General features: G+C 31.2%; 1 protein-coding gene, 1 long non-coding RNA gene and 1 pseudogene across 6 annotated transcripts; 1 reads left to right on the top strand and 2 right to left on the bottom strand.

Annotated features, from left to right (window-relative positions):
- Positions 1-4,452: 4,452 nt before the first annotated feature.
- Positions 4,453-6,993, bottom strand: LOC105647910 (uncharacterized). The gene is made up of 3 exons (XR_016320974.1): positions 6,458-6,993; positions 5,397-5,468; positions 4,453-4,663 (listed from the first exon to the last, which is right to left on the bottom strand). It is a non-coding gene; the product is annotated as an uncharacterized LOC105647910 (long non-coding RNA).
- Positions 6,994-13,009: 6,016 nt separating this feature from the next.
- Positions 13,010-13,924, top strand: LOC149496097 (uncharacterized; annotated as a pseudogene).
- Positions 13,925-17,705: 3,781 nt separating this feature from the next.
- LRP1 (Lateral root primordium (LRP) protein-like protein) lies at positions 17,706-23,701 on the bottom strand. 5 transcript variants are annotated; one of them, XM_012210517.4, is made up of 4 exons: positions 22,998-23,701; positions 21,774-22,736; positions 21,305-21,628; positions 17,706-17,919 (listed from the first exon to the last, which is right to left on the bottom strand). In XM_012210517.4, exons 2-4 carry the CDS (start codon positions 22,492-22,494, stop codon positions 17,867-17,869), a joined length of 1,098 nt encoding a protein of 365 aa, XP_012065907.1. In that variant the 5' UTR covers positions 22,495-22,736; positions 22,998-23,701; the 3' UTR covers positions 17,706-17,866. The 5 variants fall into 5 exon arrangements, with proteins under 5 accessions (XP_012065907.1, XP_020532969.1, XP_089577848.1 ...); XM_020677310.3 differs by having other exon boundaries at positions 23,453-23,701; XM_089721722.1 differs by having other exon boundaries at positions 21,774-23,701.
- Between the last annotated feature and the right edge of the window lie 432 nt (positions 23,702-24,133).

The raw sequence follows: 24,133 nt of genomic DNA, 5'->3' as shown, positions 1-24,133 counted from the left end.
GTCATGGGTGTGAGGCATACCTAGCTCACATTATGGACACAAGGGTAGCTACTCCTAGTCTTAAGGACATTCCTACAGTGTGTGACTTTCCATATGTTTTTCCAGAAGAATTACCAGGATTGCCGCCAGAAAGGGAAGTTGAATTCGAGATTGAGGTTATGACAGGGACTCAACCGATCTCCATTACTCCTTACAGGATGGCTCCTGCTGAATTAAAAGAATTGAAAGCACAATTACAGGAATTGCTTGATAAGGGGTTTATTCGTCCTAGTGTGTCACCATGGGGAGCTCCAGTGCTATTTGTAAAGAAAAAAGATGGCGGTTTACGGTTGTGCATCGATTACTGTCAGTTGAATAAGGTCACAGTCAAGAATAAGTATCCTTTGCCAAGGATTGATGACCTCTTTGATCAGCTTCAAGGTGCTTCTGTATTCTCTAAGATAGATTTGAGATCGGGGTATTATCAACTCAGGGTTAAAGAGCAGAGTATTCCTAAGACGGCATTCAGGACTCGCTATGGCCATTATGAGTTTCTAGTTATGCCATTCGGATTAACTAATGCTCCAGCAGCATTCATGGCTTTGATGAACACGATCTTCAAACCTTACCTTGACCAGTTTGTTGTGGTTTTTATTGATGACATTCTGGTATATTCCAAAGATATAGAAGAGCATGATAAGCACCTAAGAATCATTTTTCAAACTCTTCGAGAAAAACAACTTTATGCTAAGTTTTCTAAATGTGAATTCTGGTTAGCACAAGTTGCTTTTCTTGGTCATATTGTATCTGCAGAGGGTATTACAGTGGATCCTGGTAAGATTGAGGCTATTTCCAGTTGGAAGCCACCAAAGAATGTTTCCGAGATTAGTAGTTTCTTGGGTTTGGCTGGCTATTATCGCAAGTTTGTTAAGGGATTTTCTATCATTGCTTTGCCCTTAACTCAACTATTGCGGAAGAACGTTAGGTTTGAATGGACAGATAAATGTCAGGAGAGCTTTGATAAGCTGAAGAAGTGCTTGACTGAAGTGCCAGTTTTGACTTTACCTATTCCAGGTAAAGAGTTTACTGTTTATAGTGATGCTTCTCATAATGGCTTAGGTTGTGTGTTGATGCAGGATAGAAATGTTATTGCTTACGCATCACGCCAACTTAAACCACATGAGAGGAATTATCCTACACATGATTTGGAACTTGCAGCCATTGTATTTGCATTGAAGATATGGAGACATTATCTTTATGGTGAGAAATGCTATATGTTCACAGATCATAAAAGTTTAAAGTATCTGGGTACTCAAAGGGAGTTGAATTTGCGACAGAGACGATGGCTTGAGTTGATAAAAGATTATGACTGTATTATCGATTATCAGCCAGGGAAAGCTAATGTGGTAGCAGATGCATTGAGCCGTAAGATTATTGCTAACCTCAGGACGACAGCGTTATCTTTAGTCCATGATCTACGGTCTATTAATGCTAAGTTTGAGAAGATTTCTGACAATTGGGTGTTAGCTAATCTTCAGGTGAAGCCTTTATTGATTGATCAGATTCGAACAGCAATATTGACGGATGATGACTATCAAAAGATTCTTTCAGAGGCACAAGATGGTAAACGACCAGATTTTTCTGTCAGTAGAGATGGGTTATTACTATTTCGGGACCGGTTATATGTTCCATCAGATTTAGATTTGAGACATCTCATCTTGAAGGAAGCACATGATTCTCCATTTTCTATGCATCCGGGCGGAACCAAGATGTATAGGGATTTGAAGAGGAACTATTGGTGGACTGGTATGAAGAAAGATATTGCTGAATTTGTAGCTAAATGCCTAACGTGTCAACAAGTCAAGGTAGAACATCAAGTACCAGCAGGATTACATCATCCACTTCAGATTCCAGAATGGAAATGGGAAAGAGTGACTATGGATTTTCTAATGGGACTTCCACTTACCCAGAAGAAACATGATGCAGTTTGGGTTATTGTAGATAGATTGACGAAGAGTGCTCATTTCCTACCTATAAGATCAGACTATAGTTTAGAGAAGTTGGCAGAAATGTATATTGGTGAAATAGTTAGACTACATGGAGTGCCAGTATCCATTGTTTCTGATAGAGATCCAAGATTCACATCTAGATTTTGGGCTAGTTTACAGAAAGCCCTAGGCACTAGATTGAATTTTAGTACTGCATTCCATCCTCAGACAGATGGTCAATCTGAGAGGATTATTCAAATATTGGAGGATATGCTTCGAGCTTGTGTTCTTGAGTTTGAAGGTAGTTGGGATAACTATTTGCCTTTGATAGAATTTGCTTATAATAACAGTTACCAGACCAGTATCGGAATGCCTCCATATGAAGCTTTATATGGTAGAAAATGTAGGACACCTCTATGTTGGGATGAAGTTGGTGAAAGGCAATTACTAGGTCCTGAAATTATTCAACAAACAGAAGAAAAGATCAAAGTAATTAAAGAAAGATTGAAGGCGGCGACAGATCGACAATATGTGGATCTAAAGAGAAGAGATATAGAGTATAAGGTGGGTGATAAAGTATTCCTTAAGGTTTCCCCTTGGAAGCGTGTTATGAGATTTGGTAGAAAGGGAAAATTAAGTCCTCGTTTCATAGGACCTTATGAAATACTTGAGAGGATTGGTCCATTGGCATATAGGTTAGCCTTACCACCAGACCTTGATAAGATTCATAATGTTTTCCATGTTTCTATGCTTCGGCGATATAGATCGGACCCTTCACATATATTGCCTTTAGAATCAATTGAAGTTAATCGAGACGTCACATATGATGAAGAACCAGTGGCTATCCTAGCTAAGGAAATTAAGCAACTTCGGAATAAACAGATTCCCCTAGTTAAGGTGTTATGGCGAAGCCACTCCATAGAAGAGGCTACTTGGGAACGTGAAGAAGATATGAGAAGAAAACATCCACAATTATTCAGAGATCTATAACAGGTAAAATTTCGAGAAGAAATTTCTTTAAGGAGGGAAGAGTTGTAATATCCTCAATTTTGTAGTTCTTTCTATTTTAGCTTTTTCGATGAATTCGGTTATCCGAATAAAAGGAAAACTTAAAATAATGGGAAACACTATAGATTGAGGATATTAATATTAATTAAATGAAACATTAATTGATCTTTACAAATCCATGTGAAAGCTTAAAGGAAATCAAAAATGAGTTGAAAGATGAATGACTTTTCGGTAAAGCACGATTTTACCTGAAAAGCCTGAAAAACGGTAATTTCCGTACGATTTTTACCAAGTGGAGTTTAGAATATTAAATACACTTGGTTTATACCTAATAGGACTAAAGTAAAATGATTAAAAAGATTAGAGTGCCAAAGGATGAAGGGAAAACAAAAGGGAGGATTATAGTGCAATTTGCATTTAAAGGACATGGAAGGAATTTTTAATAAAGTTTATTATATAATTTTATTGAAGAAGAGTAAAGAACCACGACACTTCACTCATTATTGCAGGCCAAACCGTTCAAGAAGAGAGGAGGAGGGTTTTGAGTCAAAACCAAGCAAAAAGAAGGTGAAAATCAAAGAATTTTCAAGTAATTCTTAAGAAAAGGTTAGTTATTTTCACTTCCTCCTTCATTTCTATGGATTACTTTTTGAATTCCATGAACTTTGAAGTGAGGTGATTGTTTGTGTAATCTGATTTGGTGAAGATGAAGTGAAGAGAAGTGATTTAAGGTGATTTAAGATGATTGAAAGTAGTTATGCATGAATTCAAAGTCTAAGTTGCATAAGTCACCAAGATGGATGATTTTGAGTTTGGTTTTGATATTCTATGAACTATAGACTCTGCTATATCTTATATTATGATGTTATTTCAGTAATAGAAGAGTTGGATTGCATGAATTTGTGCTGGAAGTGAGTTGAGAATACTTAAATAAACTTACCATTGTTGGACATGTTACAGTTATGCTGCCTGACATTCAGCTTCTGTAAAATAACACGCTCTCTGTATATTATCACAGAAAACCATGCATCGTATTAGAATATTGTATGATGTAGATATCCAACAATTAACAGGCATTCATATTTGAGCAGATTACATTTCACACATTTATATGCAGTAAAAATGTGATCCAATATGCAATTAAAACTGCTCTGATACCAAAATAAACATGTCACACCTTACCCTACTGTAAGACATGGCATGTCGCCCGTAATATAATTAATAAGCACTTAATTCTTATAAATGCTTACTAAGTATACTACAAGAGACTTAATCCTTTTAATTCCTTCATTTTTATATCTTGTAGCAAAATAATTTAGTTATTAAATATATATAACTTCTTTTGGTAGATATTAATCTCAATATAATTTCTTAAACATATTATAAAAAAAACATAAAATAAAATGGTTCCATAACCCATAAGTCCATGGATGATTTAATTACATATTGGAGTCCTGTTCAAATCTTAGATACATAATAGAAATTAATTACTTTAATAGACTATAAATTTTCAAATTCATACAATCATAATTTACATGAATCTGCTCAAATATACATAAATGATCTGTTAATGTTTAATACATCATACATATTCCAAAAGAAGTCAAATATACAATAGCTACATCAGTAGCATACTATCTACATCAAATAAAAATGATCCTCTCTTGGTTCTTTTTCCTTTCCTTTACCTGCGATAGTACAAAAGCAACTATCGCTAAGCATATGGCTTAGTGGTGTACTAATAAAAATAATAAGGAATGACAATTCATAAATCCACCTTGGTAAAGAAAATAAGAAACAAAATAAATCAATACCATTTAAATCATCAATTCATAATATAATCTTTACAGCTTTTATAGAGTCAATTCTGAGGGCCATCAGTGTCTAATGTGCACATCTAGACCTGCTATCTACAACCTCAATCTGTGATATGATTTCAACAGAAGAGGGAGCAATCTACAACCTCAACATGGAGGGAGAATTTCATATCAATCATATATCATCTAGTGATGATATCCATGTTCAATCGATCTTAATATCAACTTCAACAAATGAAATGATATTCGGGGTAATAACCATATCTATATCAGCTGTAAGACTTTTAAACCAGTCCATTTATGTACTAATATCAAAATCACAATGGACAACATTTCATTTCACAACCACTGCTAAAAACATTCAATCACGGCCACCCCTCATACTACAGATATCAATTGGCCAACGTCCTCCTCTTTCACAGTATAAGAATCATAAAATTCATTTACAAATATCATTCGGTCGTATGCTTTCAAAATAATCCTTTTCCTCTTTAAAAACTTATGAATATAATTATAATTCATAAAGCAAATCCATTGAAAATATTTTGCAAAATCAATTTCATTTTGTTTAAATAAAAGTAGGAAAGGAATAATATACACTAACCTGAACTAGATGGCTCCCCTAGCCCTTTTCCTCTTGTAATCACCCTCTCCTCAACTCCCTTTCTCTCAGCAGCTGTAGCATGATATTAATACTCACATTAAGATCATACTACACAATGTACACACATGCACTTCTATAAGAATGTAAATTAAGCATTAGAATGTAGTCTCATGCTTTTTCTTTCATTTTCACTATACTTGTCCAAGTGTTATATGATCTGAGTTTAAGCATGAAACACTTCATATCCAACACTTAACCACATCCTAGACACAAAATACTAACAATGAAAACAATAGAAGTGAATAGCATGCTAAATTCGTTCAAGGTTTATGAAATGCAGAATTTCAGCATTTGAGTAGCTGGCATTGCGTTGACTATATCTTGAATTCCCCATATTCAATTGCCCTGAAATTTTGACAGCATGTTCCAAACATCTTAGGGTACTGTTCTGGAAAATTTCATAATTTTTAAATCTCATTTGCATTTTTAAATGACATAATTATAGAATCTGAAGTTCAGTTTTTCTCATGCTGAGCAGCCTGCAGTGATTTACTTACAACTCCATTTCCTTTTATCCAATGGCCTTTAAATTTTAACACGACCTACCCAACATCTCAGCCTATCTCCATATCAAATTTCATAAATTTTGGAGTTCATTTGCTTAGTCAAATAGGTCAATTACAGAAGCTGAATGTCAGGCAGCATAACTGTAACATGTCCAACAATGATAAGTTTATTTAAGTATTCTCAACTCACTTCCAGCACAAATTCATGCAATCCAACTCTTCTATTACTGAAATAACATCATAATATAAGATATAGCAGAGTCCATAGTTCATAGAATATCAAAACCAAACTCAAAATCATCCATCTTGGTGACTTATGCAACTTAGACTTTGAATTCATGCATAACTACTTTCAATCATCTTAAATCACCTTAAATCACTTCTCATCACTTCATCTTCACCAAATCAGATTACACAAACAAGCACCTCACTTCAAAGTTCATGGAATTCAAAAAGTAATCCATAGAAATGAAGGAGGAAGTGAAAATAACTAACCTTTTCTTAAGAATTACTTGAAAATTCTTTGATTTTCACCTTCTTTTTGCTTGGTTTTGACTCAAAACCCTCCTCCTCTCTTCTTGAACGGTTTGGCCTGCAACAATGAGTGAAGTGTCGTGGTTCTTTCCTCTTCTTCAATAAAATTATATAATAAACTTTATTAAAAATTCCTTCCATGTCCTTTAAATGCAAATTGCACTATAATCCTCCCTTTTGTTTTCCCTTCATCCTTTGGCACTCTAATCTTTTTAATCATTTTACTTTAGTCCTATTAGGTATAAACCAAGTGTATTTAATATTCTAAACTCCACTTGGTAAAAATCGTACGGAAATTACCGTTTTTCAGGCTTTTCAGGTAAAATCGTGCTTTACCGAGAAGTCATTCATCTTTCAACTCATTTTTGATTTCCTTTAAGCTTTCACATGGATTTGTAAAGATCAATTAATGTTTCATTTAATTAATATTAATATCCTCAATCTATAGTGTTTCCCATTATTTTAAGTTTTCCTTTTATTCGGATAACCGAATTCATCGAAAAAGTTAAAATAGAAAGAACTACAAAATTGAGGATATTACAAGATGTGCTTGCCATGTTTTAAATTTATGTGTACAAGATAGTTTAAAAATTCTCGAATCTTATATTTCCCTAATTAGAAAATCTATTTTATATTTATGGGGACATCCTCAAGTGATGAAAAGTTGAGCTAAATTTTGTAAGGAAAATAATAAAAGATCAAAACGTTTTCCAATGGATGTCCCAACTCATTAGAATTCAACCTATGAATTATTAAACGGGTGTTTTTCTTATGAAGAATTATTGTGCATTTTTGTTACTAATAATATTGAAGAAATTAATTTATATCCACAAATTGGGATATTTGTGCAAAAATTTTAGATATTTTAAAAATTTTTAATGGTGCTACCTATAAATTTAGTGGGGTTTATTATCCCACATCTTATTTGTTTTTACGTATGTGTATTAATATTGTTAGTGCACTCCAAGAATTTGAAAATGATTTTATATTAAAAGGTTGTGTTTTTTCAATAAAAAAAAAAATGGTTATCTTATCCTAGATGTAAAATTAAAATTTTATGTGAACATCTGATTATTTATTATGAATTATTAAATCTCGATATAGAAGATAGTGTTAATATAAATGTATTATTGCATGAAGTTGGACAAAATATTATAGAATTATATAATGAATTTGTTCAATTTTCTAGTTCATCTACTTCTAATTCTTCTCAATTTAATATTCAACAATTTCCAACTCAAAGGGTAAGTAGTGTAGGTGTTGCTAAACGGGTTTTACTACAAAGACAAAAAAGACCAAGAGAACCCAGTTCTTTTTCTGAATTTGATAATTATCTAATCACTTCTTTTGAGTTTGGTGATGATTATGCAGATAATAATTTTCCAATTTTAGATTGGTGGAGTCATCACACCAATACATTTCCAATACTTTCTTTAATTGCAAAACAAGTTTTAGCAGCTCCGGCCTCCACTGTTGCGGTTGAAAAAGCTTTTATCAATGAGGAAACATACTTTATGAAACATGATCTCGTATGACACCTGATTCACTAGAAGCACAATCATGCGTGGATAATTAGAGCAAGGCCGAATTAAGAGCACAAAAAAATCTAAAAGAAAATGAAGATTTATATGATCTTTACAATGGATCCTCAACGGGAACATCAACCGGTGGTGGAAATAGCGAATAAGGTAAAAGGGGTGAAATTGGTACAAGGTAAGTAAGAACTATGTGGGCTTTAATTCCTCTAAACCCCAAGATGATACGTAGGCAACTTTATTTTTTAAAAAAAAAAATTAAGTTCAAGCCCTTTTTTTTAAAAAAAATTATGTTCCAACTTTTTTAAACAAAAAATAAATTCAGTTGAAGACTTTTTTGTTAAAAAAATAATTAAGTTCAAGTCTTTTCAAAAAAAATAAATTTAATTGAAGCATTTTTTAATTTTTTAAGTGTATTTTTTTTTAGAAATAATTTTCACAAATTTTTAAATTTTAAAAACCGGTCTTCAAAATTTAAAATTTAAAAGTATGCGATTCGCCGAAAAACCGGTCAGAAAACAAATCGAAACCGTCGGTTTTAGAACCGTTAAAGAACTGAAACCGAAACCGAAAATTTTCGGTTCGGTTCCGGAACTGTGGCCATGCCTAACTTAGGGGAATGACCGGTTTCAGACTATCTTATTGATGAAACTAACGCATTAATATTAAGTGAAAAGTAAAATGGAGAGCTTTGCAAAATAGAGCATGATAAATAGCTTTCAGACATGGACTTTTTAGAAAGAAACCAAGGATCTCAGATGAAGTGTCTGGATCATTGAAGATTACCTGATATGTAACGGAAGAAAAATTCTTGGTCATTTGATTTGCAAGGGTGTCCCGAGATTCAAAGTACGACTAAATGCAATGATCAATCGGTTAACTATTGATTAAAGAACAAAATCACTTGAAAAAGGAAGGTGAAGAAAATAGGCAAAAGCAAGGGATTTCAAGGAATGAAAGATGACAAACAAGCTCTATCACGCCATCTTTTATATGCTCACAAGGATAATAGGAAAGTGCTGCGAAACATCATAATGAAGGTCGGCCTATTGAGTGTACATGGGCCTCTGAACTTGTTGGAAGAAACTCGCTTGCAGGAGGCAGTATTGATATCAGCCCAAAAATTAGGCCTGAAATGGCAAAATGGAAATAAAGTTTATTATAAGCATAACATAACAAGAGAGCCACTCGTGTTTTTTTTTTTTTTTTTTTTATATACACGTTATTATTGTTTTCAGATTTTTAACAGTAGAAGCATGACAATATTAACTCTCTGATCCAGATCTATTACAATCTTTTCCGACTGAGATAATTAACTCTCTAATCTCTTTTTTCATTCTTTTTCGTTTTCTATTTATGGAAGGAACTTTTTATGGATTTTTGTGTTTTTTTATTTATTTGCGGGTGGTGCTCCTTTGTATTTGAAAATCCAATCAATATTAATTATTTACTTTTTACTTTTTCAGAAAATAATATTTTATCTTCTTAATTTTTATATTTTGGAGTATAGCATTTTCAAATATTTTAATATTTTTGGTTATTATTTATCATTCTCATATAATTATTGTTTTATTTAGAAGTATAAGCATTCTTTTATTAAAAAAAAAAGTAAGCATAAGAATTCTATTCTTTTTAAGAAATTATTGAAAATTTCTTTTTTTTACTATTTAACTGTATATATATATATATATATATATATATATATATATATATATATATATATAATTAAAGCCTAAAAATTATGTCTTTAAAATTTTAAAAATTTTGAATTCAAATTTTTTAAATAAAAATATAGATATAAATAGTTAAGACTTTGTTTTATATAAAACTTTCTATTTTTACTCTATTTAAGTTCTATATATTAAATTAAACTAAAATAACTTTTTATTGGGAATTATGCTATATTAATATTTAATATTTAATTGTTCTATATTTTCTATGTTTTGTAATAATTAAATTACAAACAATATTTAGCTATATATTATCCATATTAAATTATTTGAATGGTAAAAATTTTATAGAATTATTTACGTTAATATATAGTGTTTAAATTATTTAAATTATCTATATAGAATTACCTAAATAGGATATTAAATTTTATAATTATTAAAATTTCTATAATATGCTAATTTAATAATGTAATCTACGGAAAAATAGATACTTTAATAATATATTAAATACAATTTATAAAATATAATATACAACAGTAAAGCAATCAACCTGTAAAATGCGGGCATTCAACTAGTTACAAAATATTTTAGAATATTCATTTTTCTTGTAGTGAACTTCTAGGATTTCTATAAATCGAGGATGATACAATTGTAAATAATACGTGGATCAATATAACTAACTCCAACTATACCAAACATTTACTATATTTCTCATTACTTTTTTCTTCTCTCTCTACCTTCCTTTTCTTTCAAGCTCTTAATTTCTTTAATTTCTCTTATGTCCCCAATTTAGTTCTTTTTTCCCTCCATAACATTTTTTATTCTCATTCTTTTTTGTTTTTTTGAACTAATAAACCCTTCGCACTTAATCCATCATATCCTAAGGCACTCCTGATAGACGTAGACTCAACGGATCCCTCTCCACTTTTCAATCCAACTTTCATATTAAGTTTATCTTTTTGTTGGATTAAAACCAAATCATTCGCATGAAAATTAACTAATTAATATTTATATTTTGAGCCTAATAATTAAGTTTTGATGATTTTTCATATTGTATATAATCCAACTACATGTATATATGTAATTCAAAAATTAACTTCTATTTTTTAAATATTGTTGGATTTTTATGAAGATGGTGTGTATATACATAGAAAAATCCCAATAATAATGTGTCTGTCCTTTATTGATAGTATGTAGTCCCTTGTTTCAACCTTTAAGAAAGAAAAAGGATTATCAAGTCAGGAGTTGCATGTTGACAAACTTTTATTTAACAAAATCCAATTATAGCATTATCATGTCACCTCTAACTCTAGGCCCCATCCACATGCTCTCTGAGTCTCTGTCCTTTCTCCCTCCCTTCCTATTAATAACGTTACATCCATAAATGTACACATCTTTCCTATTTCCTACTTGAAACTTCCAACTTAAGTTTATACCTATATTGTACTGTCCAAAAATGATTATTAACTCAAATTTCAAAAACCGTTTAGGGGTATTTATGAACTGCCAAAACCGTTTCAACTTTCCAAATTAACTCAAATTGATCTAAAATTATATTCTGAAAATCTAATGATTTGATTCGTTTTGTAAAATTTAGAAAAAGGAACTATATATGTGTGTAATTTTTGAATTTGGAATGATCTATAATGCATTGCGATGTTTTGAATAAAGATTTTCTTTGCTTTTATTGGTACTGGTCTTTTCTATGACGTCCATTGCATGTTGAATATACTCATTATATTCTTATTTTTTATACTCTTTTAATTTTTTTATTTAAATAATATTAAAGCATAAGATTTTATTTAGATTAAAAAAAATATAATTGATTAATTTGTATTAGATTTTGTCGTACAAGCTACTTGTAATCTACTTCTTATATACTTAATTCTATTTTTTATATAATGAAGTGATCTCAACATAAAGTTTAATTCAGTCCCTCATTTATAAATACAGATTTTTAAACCCTGATATGTGCCCAAAAAGAAATCAATTCATCACTCAATCTTCAGCCCCTGTCCTCAACTCCAAATCAATATCTATATATAACTATAATGAAAAATAATAATAAATTATTCTTTACTACTAAGTAAAAGAAAAGAAATAAGAAGATAATATGAATTGATAATGGCAATCATTTTAATTATAGTGACAGTATTATTTATCCAATGCTAATGAGAAAAGAATATATAAACATATATACAAATTCATGAAACACAAATAGAAATATACAGTTCTAGTTTTTTTCAAATTTCATAAACATTATTTTTTGTCAAGTCAAACGGATTTAGGATATAAGAGAAAAAATATCAAGAAAATTAAAAATACTTAATCATCAAGAGACCATCTATTTATTGCAAGGGAGATATAAATATCTTACTAAATTAAAGTGATAGTGGTTATAAATCTATATAATATATAAAAGTAGAGCAATTTATCTTAAATGAAAGCCAAGTGTTAGTCTCCCAATTTGCCATGTTTAAGTAGAGCAGTTATTTAGCACAATTATAAAAATACCAGTTATTTTATATTTTATACAATTTTACCTAAGTGTAAGCATTTTGCTAATAATGATATTAATAATTTTATTAGCCATAAAAATGCTATTAAATGATATTGGCTAATAAAATAATTCTAAATTCTAAATTCTTTATGTTGGATAATAAAATAAATCTAAATCCTACCTAAATCTCAACCCTATTGGCTAATAAAATAAAATAATTATTATTTCAAAAGAGTACAGTTATATATTTTAATTTAGTAAGTTGATTGTGTGGGAAGAAAATTATTTTAATTAAATTTATTGAATGAAATATTATCTACACATAAATAAGTTAATATTATACGTAATATTATACATAACTATATTAATATCAACATAAATGTATGAAGAAATGTAAATAATTTTTATCTTAAATCTTGAGAAAGGTAAATAATTATAATAAATCAAATACAACTTAAAGATCAATATTGATAGTATATATTATAGATATTAATAAATGTGATATTAATATAGTTATATGCTCTATATTTTTTTATTTTGTCAAACAAGTCGTAATTATCTTCGTTATATTTTGGGATAATGTTAATTTTAGCGTATTTATTTGTTATTTTTTTCTATTTTGGTGTCTGAATGAAAAATTATGACAATTGAGTGTCCAAATTTGCAATTTTTTTTTTTTTCATTTTGGTGTTTCTAACGACATGAACTACTAGAAAAATCTAATGGGACTGATTAGGACCTACAAACGCCTATGTGTCTGCTCTGAATAATTTTACATGTAAGACGCGAGCGTGACAAAAGCGATAAAATGTCTCGTTTGCGCCTTTTTAATATCGCCCAAACGCAATCCAGTTTTTGTCTTCCTTTCTCTTCTAGGTTGCTAGATTATCGGATGGTTAATAATCTTGTTCCTGGTCTTGAAACTGATTGTTTTTTTTTTTTTTTTTTTTTTCAACAATCTCAGCAGCAAAATTTTTTTTCTTCAACAGCAGAGCTCTCAAAAACTTTGGTTTTGATAATAATAGAGTGACAGGCATAGGGTCTCTTCTTCTTCTTCACAATCAACTTGTGATAGTTTTATCTCTATGGCTCTAGATGCTCATCATCTTAAAAATGCAAAGGCGAGAGGTCGATTGCATTCTTCAGGTGGAGGTATTGGTCTTTATTAATTTCTTTTCAAGTTCTTGGGTTCAATTAATTCTTGAAATTTCTTTCTTGAAAATTGCAATTAATCTCATAATTAATAAATGCAGAATCAGAGGCTAAGATCTGCTTTGTAAGAGCTAAGGAAGCAACAACTTGGAGTGTTGCTAAAGAATGTAGAATCCAAGGCCATTTGTTTGATGAGGCAAAAAGAAGAGGACTTGGCACAAGCAACAAAGAAAACAATGGGGTTTGAAGCTTGTTTAAGAAAAGCGCAAGCAAAGAGAGAGTCATGGCAAAGACAAGCAAGAGCAAATGAAGCAATGGTAATAGATCTAAGCAACACGCTTGAACAAGTTAGAGAGAGACTAGTGTTGGAAAATAATATTGGCCAAGATACAGAGTCCTTTTGCTGTGGGTCATGCGAGAGAGAAAAAGAAAAAGAAGGGAGCATAGGATTGTGTTTGGAGTATATTAAAGAGGCGCAAGTCAGAGATTTTATCCCTTTTGTCACGACGGCGTCCTATATGTAAAATTAGTCAGTCTACATAAGAGGACACATAGGTGTTTATGGGTCTCAATTAGTCCCGTTAGGTTTTCCCGTAGTCACATATCATCAGCAGACACCAAAATGAAAACAAATTGTAAGTTTAAACACTCAATTGTCACAAGTTTCCATTCAAACACCAAAAATAGAAAAAAATAACAAATACATGCACCAAAATTACCATTATCCCTTATATTTTTCATATTTTCATATCTGTGAAACTATAAATTAAGGTAACAAAATAAAAGATAATTTTTAATGTGCTAATTATCATTATTTTTGCTTATAATTTTTTATAAAACTATATTCAATTTAATTATTTTTTCTAATAAATTTTATTTTTTATTGAACTTTTAAAGTGTCAATAATTATAATTTATGCTTATAATTGTCTTTTATTTAATTAATTTTTTTACTGTTACAATATGTTGTACACGTGCAACCCACGTCTATAAAAACTAGTATATATAACTTGGTTATAGGATAATATAAATTGTAAAAAATCACACAAACTATGTTTAGTTAGTTTGAGTAAGTTCGGGAATTTGATTCGATTTTATATATATATATAGATTTTGTTTCTACAAACTTTAAACCGTGAACACTCCTTCTTTCTGTAATGCTCGAATTTCAGTAACAAAAATTGGAAGTCTTCAACAAGATGAAAGTTTAAGCAACTTACTTCAAATTTTATAAATAGATAAAAACAGTAATTTTTAAAAGAAATCAAACCGAAAATTTCCTCAACAAGATAATATATATAGATCAACATGTTTTTATATTTTTGAATAGAAAATTTAATTATAAACCACATATAAAAAGAATAAAAAAACATAATCTTAATTTAAAGTATTTGATAGAGTAGATAGAGCATAATATATATGTCATAAACGATAGATCTCTTCACTTGGTGCATGTTCATAACTATTATTCGACTACATGGTTTTTCTAAAAGTTCAATCTGATTAACTTCAAATTTCTTCTTTTTATCTGAAAGATCTTTTTTTTTTTTTTTTTTTGTATAACTATCCAAATAACAGAATACCATAAACAAAAATATCATAATAGCGACATCAACAAAAAAATTCAAAAACTATCAAAACGACTAGATCTGAGAATAAAATTTCAAGACATGAATAATAATAATCCTGAAATATGGACTAGAAAATCCCAATATATTGGCAATTTTAACTCAAATGTGTATAAAAAAACACAAATATGATGATTATTCAAAAAAAATAAAGAAGAGTCATGGTGACAGCTCAACGGTTGCCACCAATAGAAAAAGACAAGACCACTTTTAAGTGCTCAAGGGAAAGAGTAAAATGACAATAACACTAATTAAGGTAATGTGAAAATTAAATGTATTTTTTTAACTCTAGTTGTCTCTCTTTGACCGTCTCTTTTTTTTTTTGTGTTCTTTTAGATTTATTTTATAAACCACCGCCGGTCATCTTCTTTGGTCAGCGGTGGTTTCTTTTCATCCCTTTCTATTATTTTTCTTTATTTTATTTAGTTTTCTTTTTAATAATTTCAAAATCTATGATCGTTTAGTATAAAATTTATATTTAGTTTCTCAGATCTGTAATGGTTGATAGATCTTGAGTGTTTTTGATACCCTTTTAGTGAGGTTATTAATTTTTCTTCTTTCGTGGGGTTGTTCATCGTTATTGAGGAGCTTTTATGTAGATTTTTTATTTCTCTGGCAGTTTGAAATACAAAATGAATTATTGGTTGTTTGTGGTTAGAGACTTCGATCTTCAAGTTTGAGTAAATTTGGTATAACAAGTTTTCAAAAAAACAATGTTCAGGACAATATTGTGGAAAGTTTCTTTTGTCGTCCTATTTGAAAATGGACCAATTTTTACCCAAAAAATTAACCTCTTCTGCTAAGATCAAGAACATGTCTAAATAGAAGAATTTAATTTTCTATATTTATATTTCTTAATTCCTATAGAAATATTATGATGTACTTAATTTATATTCATTATTAATGAATTATTAAGTGTTTTTTTTTTAAATGATAATGTGAAAATTTGGAAAATAAATTCATAGCTAAAAATGAAAAAAAAATATAAATTAGAAATTTTTTTTTTCATTTATTTCTAATTTTAATTGTTATTAATTAGAAAATTTTTGATTGCTATTAATTAACTCAATCACATGCAATATCTAGAATTTAGGGGAGAACTATATAAAAAATCTACTAGTTTAAGAGCTCCCATTAACCATGAAGTTATGAATTGTTCTAATTCTTATTTCAACAAAGCAAAATTTACATAACAATACATATAAATACAGAAAAAAAAAAATGGATGCCTTTTCATCGATAATTAGCAATAGATTCAAAAAAAAAAAAATGAAAATTCATTTATAGACAACAATAAATACTAGTGGACGATTTAACGACATTAATTGTTTTTGTTTTCCTTCATGTTCTTCATTCTTTTCTCCTTTATCTTTTTTAACCTTTACTCCTTTTTCTTCTTGTCCTTTTTCCCCTTCTTCACTGAGCAGCATAAACGAAACTTATGAACTTATTATAAAGTTTGGAAAAGAAAAGTCTATATTTCTTGAATTTTATTACTAATTAGTGTGAGAAATGAAATCATATACTTTGTTTGGAGAGATATCTACGTCTACTACGCTTTTTATAATCTACAATATTATTTTGACTCAGAAGGTCTATCTATCTTTTATAACTCTTTTGATAATAGCAAGATCAATGATGATTCAATCTCGGGTCTTTTATTAGAGAATTGTATTATTTGCAGCTGGTTATTTTCTTATTTGTCAGCTCTCCAAATCTACTTCTTCTACTCCGTACGAGCTATGGTTTACTATTTTTAGTATTATAGTAACAATTAGTATTTAAAATTAATGATACATAATTCTTTTTGCAGACTTGCAGTAAAAGAATTATAAATCATATATATCAACGGTAACATGAAACCATAAGTAGATTTTATACATTAAAATATATTATGCATTACAATACTCTTCTTCGTTTGGCAAATCATAATAAGGGCCGAAATGGTAATTCTCTCATGTAACTAATTAATAGAATATTCATTCTACTATTCAGGTGATAATTTATTATGATGTAAAAATTATAAATCATATTTTTCAACTGTAAAATGAAATTATGCTTTGAATCATATTAAAATAAAAATCATATTTATATAGTAATCTATTATATGAACCGAGCCATTTCCAAACAGTTTACTAAAATTCGGCTCCATTCAAGTTTTTTTTTAAACAAAAATAAATCAAGTTTGAACTTAATCATTAAACAAACTTAAACTTTTAAAATTTGGTTCGGCTCAATTTATTTATTGTCCTAAAAGAAGTGAGATTTCTGAAAATTTGGAATTTTATAAGTTTCAGATTCTAATGTTTCTACTTAACCAATAGAACATAAGACTAATTCAAAATGATATGTTACCAAATATTATAAAAAATAATAATAATTTTTAATCAAAATGCTAAAATCGACTTAAAAGGCAGTTGTAACAACTCTTAAGTATATAAGCAAGTGTTTCTCTATCCTCTTTGGACCGGACAGTAAAGCAAATCAGCAAATCATATACCTAGCTATGTTCAGCAAAATTAATTATTTTAATAATTATTAACTTAATAATTGTCAGCTATTTTATTAATATGTTACCAGACATTAAAAGAATTAATGTTTCATAATTTGCTATTAATATTGCATCATTAAACACTATAAACAACTATGAAGTGTTTTGACCTTAGTTAAAATACTAATAAATGTCTTAAAAGCTATTGCCCAATAGAGATTTGGTGTAAGATAATTAAAAACATAACTAAGCTATTTCTTGGATCGTTTCAAGAAACTAACATAACTGTAAACCCATGGACACTCTTGTTGAAAAGAATGAGCCCTTATGGCATATATATATATATATATATATATATACCAAAAAGAAGGGCTACGACATGCTGTTTCTTTTCTCTAGAATCTCAAAGCTGATGCCATTAGAATCTCCATTTGTTTCGTTGACCCACCTATACGCAAAACCAATCTAATAAAAACACAAAAGACAATCGGCCGAGGAACAAATATATATATACACCATGTGCTAGTAAATCTTATTTCTACGATAAAGCAAATTCGACTACCACACCCAGTAGCAAATTCTATTGTTTTCAAGTTCACATAGTAAAACCAATTCAAACATTACCCATTATTTGTCAATTTCACAAGCCACTTCTATACCGATAAAGGAGAAACTAGCTACTTGTTACAGTTACTTCTCCTTAATGTAAAAAGTGGCAAACCTAACAAGAAAATAGACAAACTCTAAGCCATCAACTTCCGTCCTCATAGATGATTGATTTCACTCTTAATGTATATATCTATAAGCAAGTAAAACAACGTCTCAGGTAACATATTATATACACACACACACACACACACACATATTATTTCAAGAAACTACAAGTTAAAACCATAATGCGAACACAAACATATATAAAATGACTTGTAAATTAATCATAACAAAATCTGTCATGTATAGTGTTCCAATACTTCAAACAATGGCACAGAAAGTGAGTTGCGACTCAAAATCTCAGAATAGTAAAATATTGTACCTTTCAAGAATTGACAAAAGAGAGGACAAAATTGATCAAATCACGTTAAACAAAGTCAGAAATTCAAAAATACATGTTAAGCACATTGTAATGCACAAGAAGCTAAGTTCAGAAGCTAACACTACAAGGACAAGATTAAAAAGGTTTACTTATTTCCCTCATTTATTTTGGATGTGAAGGTATGAAAATTGCAAGATATGAAATGGCATCTTGTTTCTATTCATCTTTACTCTAATTACAAGTTATGAATGAGAACAAATAATAAAAAATGTATTATACAAAAGTCCACTATAGCTTGTACTCATCAACCATAAACAGAATCTTAACAAATCAGAATTTCAAATCATTAAGTTATGTTCAATGCCAAAGAATTCAAACTACTTTTTTGAGAGGAGCAAGTCTTGCCTGCACTAGGTTTAAACAGCCTGGCTAAATGATAATAACATGTGGAGCAAAAAATGAATATAAGTGTCTTTTCACTGGAAAAAAAAAAAAAAAGGAGAAAAAGAGCCCTTACAATAAACTACTTCTCAAACTACGACTTACCCAATTGCATTTACTAGTGTAGGCAAGAATTTTCATTACAAACCCTTTTTCAACAGTCTCTGATAGTATTTATCCATTTTCAATTAGTATTCTCCGTTATTTAGCTCCTTATGTATGTGCTTATATTGGTTAGAACAACGAAAAAGAAAGGTGACATTCTTACCCAAGTAGAGTCGGAAGTAGCATAAGAAAAACTTTCTTCAAAACCAGGCAGCAAACAGACACTTGACTTATAATAAGATTATAGATATATACAAACATATAAACTCATGAACCCACAATGAACAAACACGGTAAGAAGCAAGACTTATATCTTATCAATAGTAGAATAAACTTTAACATGCCTCCACATGGAACTTCACAAAATGCCAAATAAAAACAAAGACAAATAACATAAAATTATGGATTAATTAGCAATTGGACACTAACTTTATAAATAATCTCTTACTACACACATTAATCTGTCAACAGATCATGGACACAGTACAGTGCTGTCATCTGCAATACACACAAGGTGTCTAATAATTATAAAATAAAAAAAAAAAAAGTAAATAAAAGGGAGAACTAAAGGAGGCAACAAGTTCCAATAGGGTCGTCATCTTTATCCCATTACACATGCATGATTTACAAATGCGGTACACAGCATATCAAACAATAACATTATATACAAGCAATATAGACAGAAAGGGAATGATTATAATTCACATGACAAAATCTATGCATTATAAACAAAATGAAGATAGCCAATGGGGGACAACATGTCAGTGGATGTAAATTAAAAGCGAAGCAAACATTAAATACATGCATCATTTTAAAAAATCCACATTAGTCAACATTTCTACACAAAATTGTCTCTAAAAGGATAAGGCCCATATATGTGAAGAATCTCAAGGAATAAAGTATATGTAAATACACTACAGACATCCACAACAATTATCATCCCAACAGGCGCAAATGAAAACCTAGTGCCATATTGAGGACAATGAGAAAACCCACTTAGATTTAGAATATTGTTCAAATTATTCCATACATTGCATATACACAACATGGGGAACAGAAATAAACAATAATCCAATTAATCAGACCACAAAAAGTTTCAATTATCAGCTTGGGCTCACCATCAAAACCAAAGGGCAAGTACAGAATCGAAGCATAATGGATTAACATGTGCGGTAATTGATGCAAAATTAAGAATTTCCAAGAAACAAAGACAAAGCTGCAAAGATTAAAATGTGCGATCATAATACAAAGTTGGGATACAAGTCTAATTCTGAGATTGGGTAGGAAACATTTCTAATAGAGGGGGTCAAGCAGATGCAAATACACACTGTGTTCATGAATGCATGCGATTGCCAGGTTGTTGTCCATATTACAAAAATGTTAGAAGAAGTGAAGTGGGTAGAAAAGGACATCCATGTAATGCTCTTTCTTGTTTGGCAATAAATGATAGTGACATTACAACTACTTCTCATGCTAAAGTCTAAAAGCAGCACAATAATGATGGATTCCACATTCACTTCTAGTTGATCAAGAACCAATCTAATCAAACTAACCCAACAGGAAAAATAAAATCGTGCAACACAATGTTAGCCTGCAAAAATATGAAAGGTATATGATTGGAATAATATGCAAATGAGGGAACAACGAACAGATATACAGTATAAATGGGGAAATTTTAGACCAAAAATAGACCATTTATGTCTAAAGCCATGAGTAGAATAGTGAATAAGGGCAAGACAAAATTGCAACACACAAAAGTTATGGTTTACGCCAAAATGTCTTTTGATGATGGAAAATACTTTATACTGTTGATCTCACCTTTGTCAAAGAAAACTCTAATGAACAAAAAGATCAAGAACATTGAAAATTAAAAGAAAAAAAGTAAAAGGAAGGCTACAACTTCAAGAAAGCATACTGATTTTATCATCACAAAGTTTTAAGAACTGGTATATCTAGAAGAACAGAATTTTTTGCCTTTTATTATCTATCTTTTCTAAAATTTGCTACAGGAATTACTCTAATAGTGGGAAAATGCAGCTTCTTTGGCATATAGTGATCCTCCTCTCAGTGCAATTACATTGGAGAAAATAAATAGAAATGGGGAACAAGAAAACCAAACCAAGGAGCTGAGAATTTCAAAGATATATGTCAACAGGGACACAAATCTAAACCCTATCGATAGTAATTAGTGGAACAAAAACGAAAATTAGACTTAAATAATTGCCAATCTATAAACCTTAATTTATTGGATTACCATAACTTGAACCTCCAAGCAGTCCACCACCAGATGCACCATAAACATCTGTAGGGTCAAGGATGGGAGATGACGAAGAGGCTCCATTCCTTCCTCCTCCATCACCGCCGCCGCCGCCCAAATGCAATTCAGATATATTGGGAAACCCATCTCTTGTTTCAACTCCTTGATCATATAAAAAACCTTTAAAAACATGACCACCGATTTTTACCACTGCCTGATATGCATATTCATCTTCACCATCATCGACTGCTGTCACCCTAACACACTTGAAAACCGCCGGTGCGCGTACTTGCCCTGGTAGTGCCTCTTTAAAACTTGCATCTGCACCCAAACAATTTGTCAAACCCTAACATAAAATTTCAGCTTTTTTTGGTACAACCCTAAAATTCTCTCGTTTTCATATATATATACATATATAAAACAAAAATATGAATATACAAAACATCAGACAATTTAAAACTCAAACCTTGATGACTAGAGCTAGTATCAAAGCTTCTTGGTGGAGTAGTATTAGAAGTGGAAGTATGAGAAGTGGTAGTCTGTGAATTTATAAGTCTAGGTTTCTTTATCCCAGAAGTGGAGCCAGATGACACAGCACCACCACCACCGGCTGCAGATGCCATTAACTGGCGCTCTCTTCTCCGAGCAGCAGGCACCCACGTGCTCTTCACGTGGGTAGCACAATCATAACCCCGACTCTTGCAACAAGTCCTACACCTTCTATGTGTGCAATCTTTCTTGGCCTGGTTTCCACAATCTTGACACGTTGTTGTTCCAGATGAAGTTGAATTACCTCCAATACCACCACCGGAGTTTGTATTATTACCGGTTTGAAGTAGATTCGGTGAAGAAGAATTATTATGATGATCAAGAATAGAACCAGTAGTTTTCTTAATATTATATTGGCTGTGCTGGTTTTGCCAAAACTGAATTCCACTAACCCTATTCCTTCCATTGCTCAATAAATCTTGATCATCCATGTTTTGCGACCCGAGACATGGACCCGCCGTGAGAAGCGGAATAACCCCTACACCAACTCCAACACCAAGGGCAGTAGCAGCAGCAGCAGCTGCGGCAGCATTTGACCCATTGATGGGATCATTGGCAAGATTAATATTTGATTCATGTTGTTGGTGATGGTGGTGATGATTAAAAGAAGCAGCAGGAGCCACAACAAACATACCCATCTCAGGAGGAATACCATAGTTAATGGGTCTAGCAGCACTAGGCCAAGAAGGGCCGGTGGGGCCGCCTCCAGCTGCAGCAGTAGCAGCCGCGGCGGCTGCTGTGGGGCCGGCATTGAAGCCGAGAGACAAATCGTCCGGGCCAGCGGCACGGATGGCCGAAGAAGAAGACGAGCCAGCCCAATCTGCAAAGGCACCGGAGTCAGATAGAAGCTGTCTACTCCTTGTAGTAGCCACAACTACTACTGCAAAATGAAAAATTTATTGTCTTGATAGAATATCAAAGAAAGATACAAACTTTAAATTATATACACATATATAATAATAATTCGTTACATATGTGTGTCTAGAAACCGTTTTTTTATGACAATCATAGATGAGAGAGAGAGAGAGTTGAGAAAGGATGAGACTGAAAATCTATGGATATGCGTATGTAGGTGTTTTATGTAAGTGAAAGTGGGGTCAAAGGCTCTGAAATTGTATCAGAGAGAGAGAAAGAGAGAGACCTTGTTTGTTGGGTTTGTATCTTTATTTCTCTAAGTAGGACTGGATGCTGCCATTGCTGATAGGTTCTGGCTTGTGTAGAGAGAGAGAGAGAGAGAGGAAGAGAGAGAAATGGGTTTTTGTTGGCAATATGTATTATATATACTTGTATATGTTAACATGCCCAACTGTCAGTTTGGCTTTAGCGAGTGAGAGAGATAAAAGAAAAGGAAAAGGAAAAGGAGAGATGACTGAAGGATAAGGATTTGAAGGCAGCAGTAACAGCAGAACAGACAGCAGTGACCAGAAGAGAAGACTCATAGGAAAGAAAGAAAGAAAGAACACAAAGAAAGCAAAGAAATGCAACAACTCCTCTTTCTACACATTACTCTCTCTATATAAGTTTTCTTCCCTTTTTTTTTTTTTTTTCCTTCTCTTCTATCTTTTATTTTGTTTTGAGTTTTTATTTATTGCCTACCTTTCCATCTCTCTCTCTCCCCCTCATAATCACCATCATCATCACCACCTCTCCTTCTTCTGCTCCTTCTCTTTCTTTTGTTGTTTTTCTTTCTTCTCTCTCTCTCTCTCTCTCTCTCTAGGAAACACAAGCGCACACTTTCTCTATATGGTTTACTAGAAAGCAAAAAATATATGAGGTGGGTTCCTCTCTACCTCTCACTCCATCTCCTCTCTCTTTCTCTCTCTAGTATAGTTATTATGATTATTGGAGTGAGATGGAAACTATACTGTTGAGAGAGAAAGAAAGAGTATAATTAAAGACTTTTGTTCTCTAGTTTTTGTAATTTTATGTGCTTTCTAAAGTCACATGACACCTTTCATTCACTTTCCCAAGCTTCTTCTTCTTCCCATTCATTGCGCGTGTATTACACTATCTCCCTCTTGCGCGTTAAATTATGGAAATGACTTAACAGAAAGGTTATAATTTAGAAACCCTAGCTTCCAAGCTGCTTTTGCATTGAACCGTGTAGAGCACGCTCCCATGAATATTACATTCACTAAATAAACATGGAGTGGGAGTAGAGTGAGTGAGTGACTTCATCGTCCATAAAATCCACATATCTGATCTTTTAGTGTCGTTTGGTTCGGAATTTGTCAGATAAAACGGGAGAAGATTTTCAAAACTGTCGTTTTATGTGTG

The sequence above is a fragment of the Jatropha curcas genome, chromosome 5, assembly GCF_041381405.1.
Source record: "Jatropha curcas cultivar XTBG-Jc1 chromosome 5, XTBG_Jcur_1.0, whole genome shotgun sequence".
Taxonomy (NCBI): Eukaryota; Viridiplantae; Streptophyta; class Magnoliopsida; order Malpighiales; family Euphorbiaceae; genus Jatropha; species Jatropha curcas.
Note: the sequence above shows the minus strand (reverse complement) of the source record. Positions and strands in the feature narration are given on the sequence as shown.

Coding starts and splice junctions, on each gene's coding strand:
- LRP1 (XM_089721722.1), bottom strand. CDS start 22,494: ATGGGTATGTTTGTTGTGGCTCCTGCTGCTTCTTTTAATCATCACCAC. Junction 21,629..21,773: donor TACTAGCTCTAGTCATCAAG/GTTTGAGTTTTA, acceptor GTTTGGGTGCAG/ATGCAAGTTTTAAAGAGGCA. Junction 17,920..21,304: donor GCTTGGAGGTTCAAGTTATG/GTAATCCAATAA, acceptor TTTTGCGTATAG/GTGGGTCAACGAAACAAATG.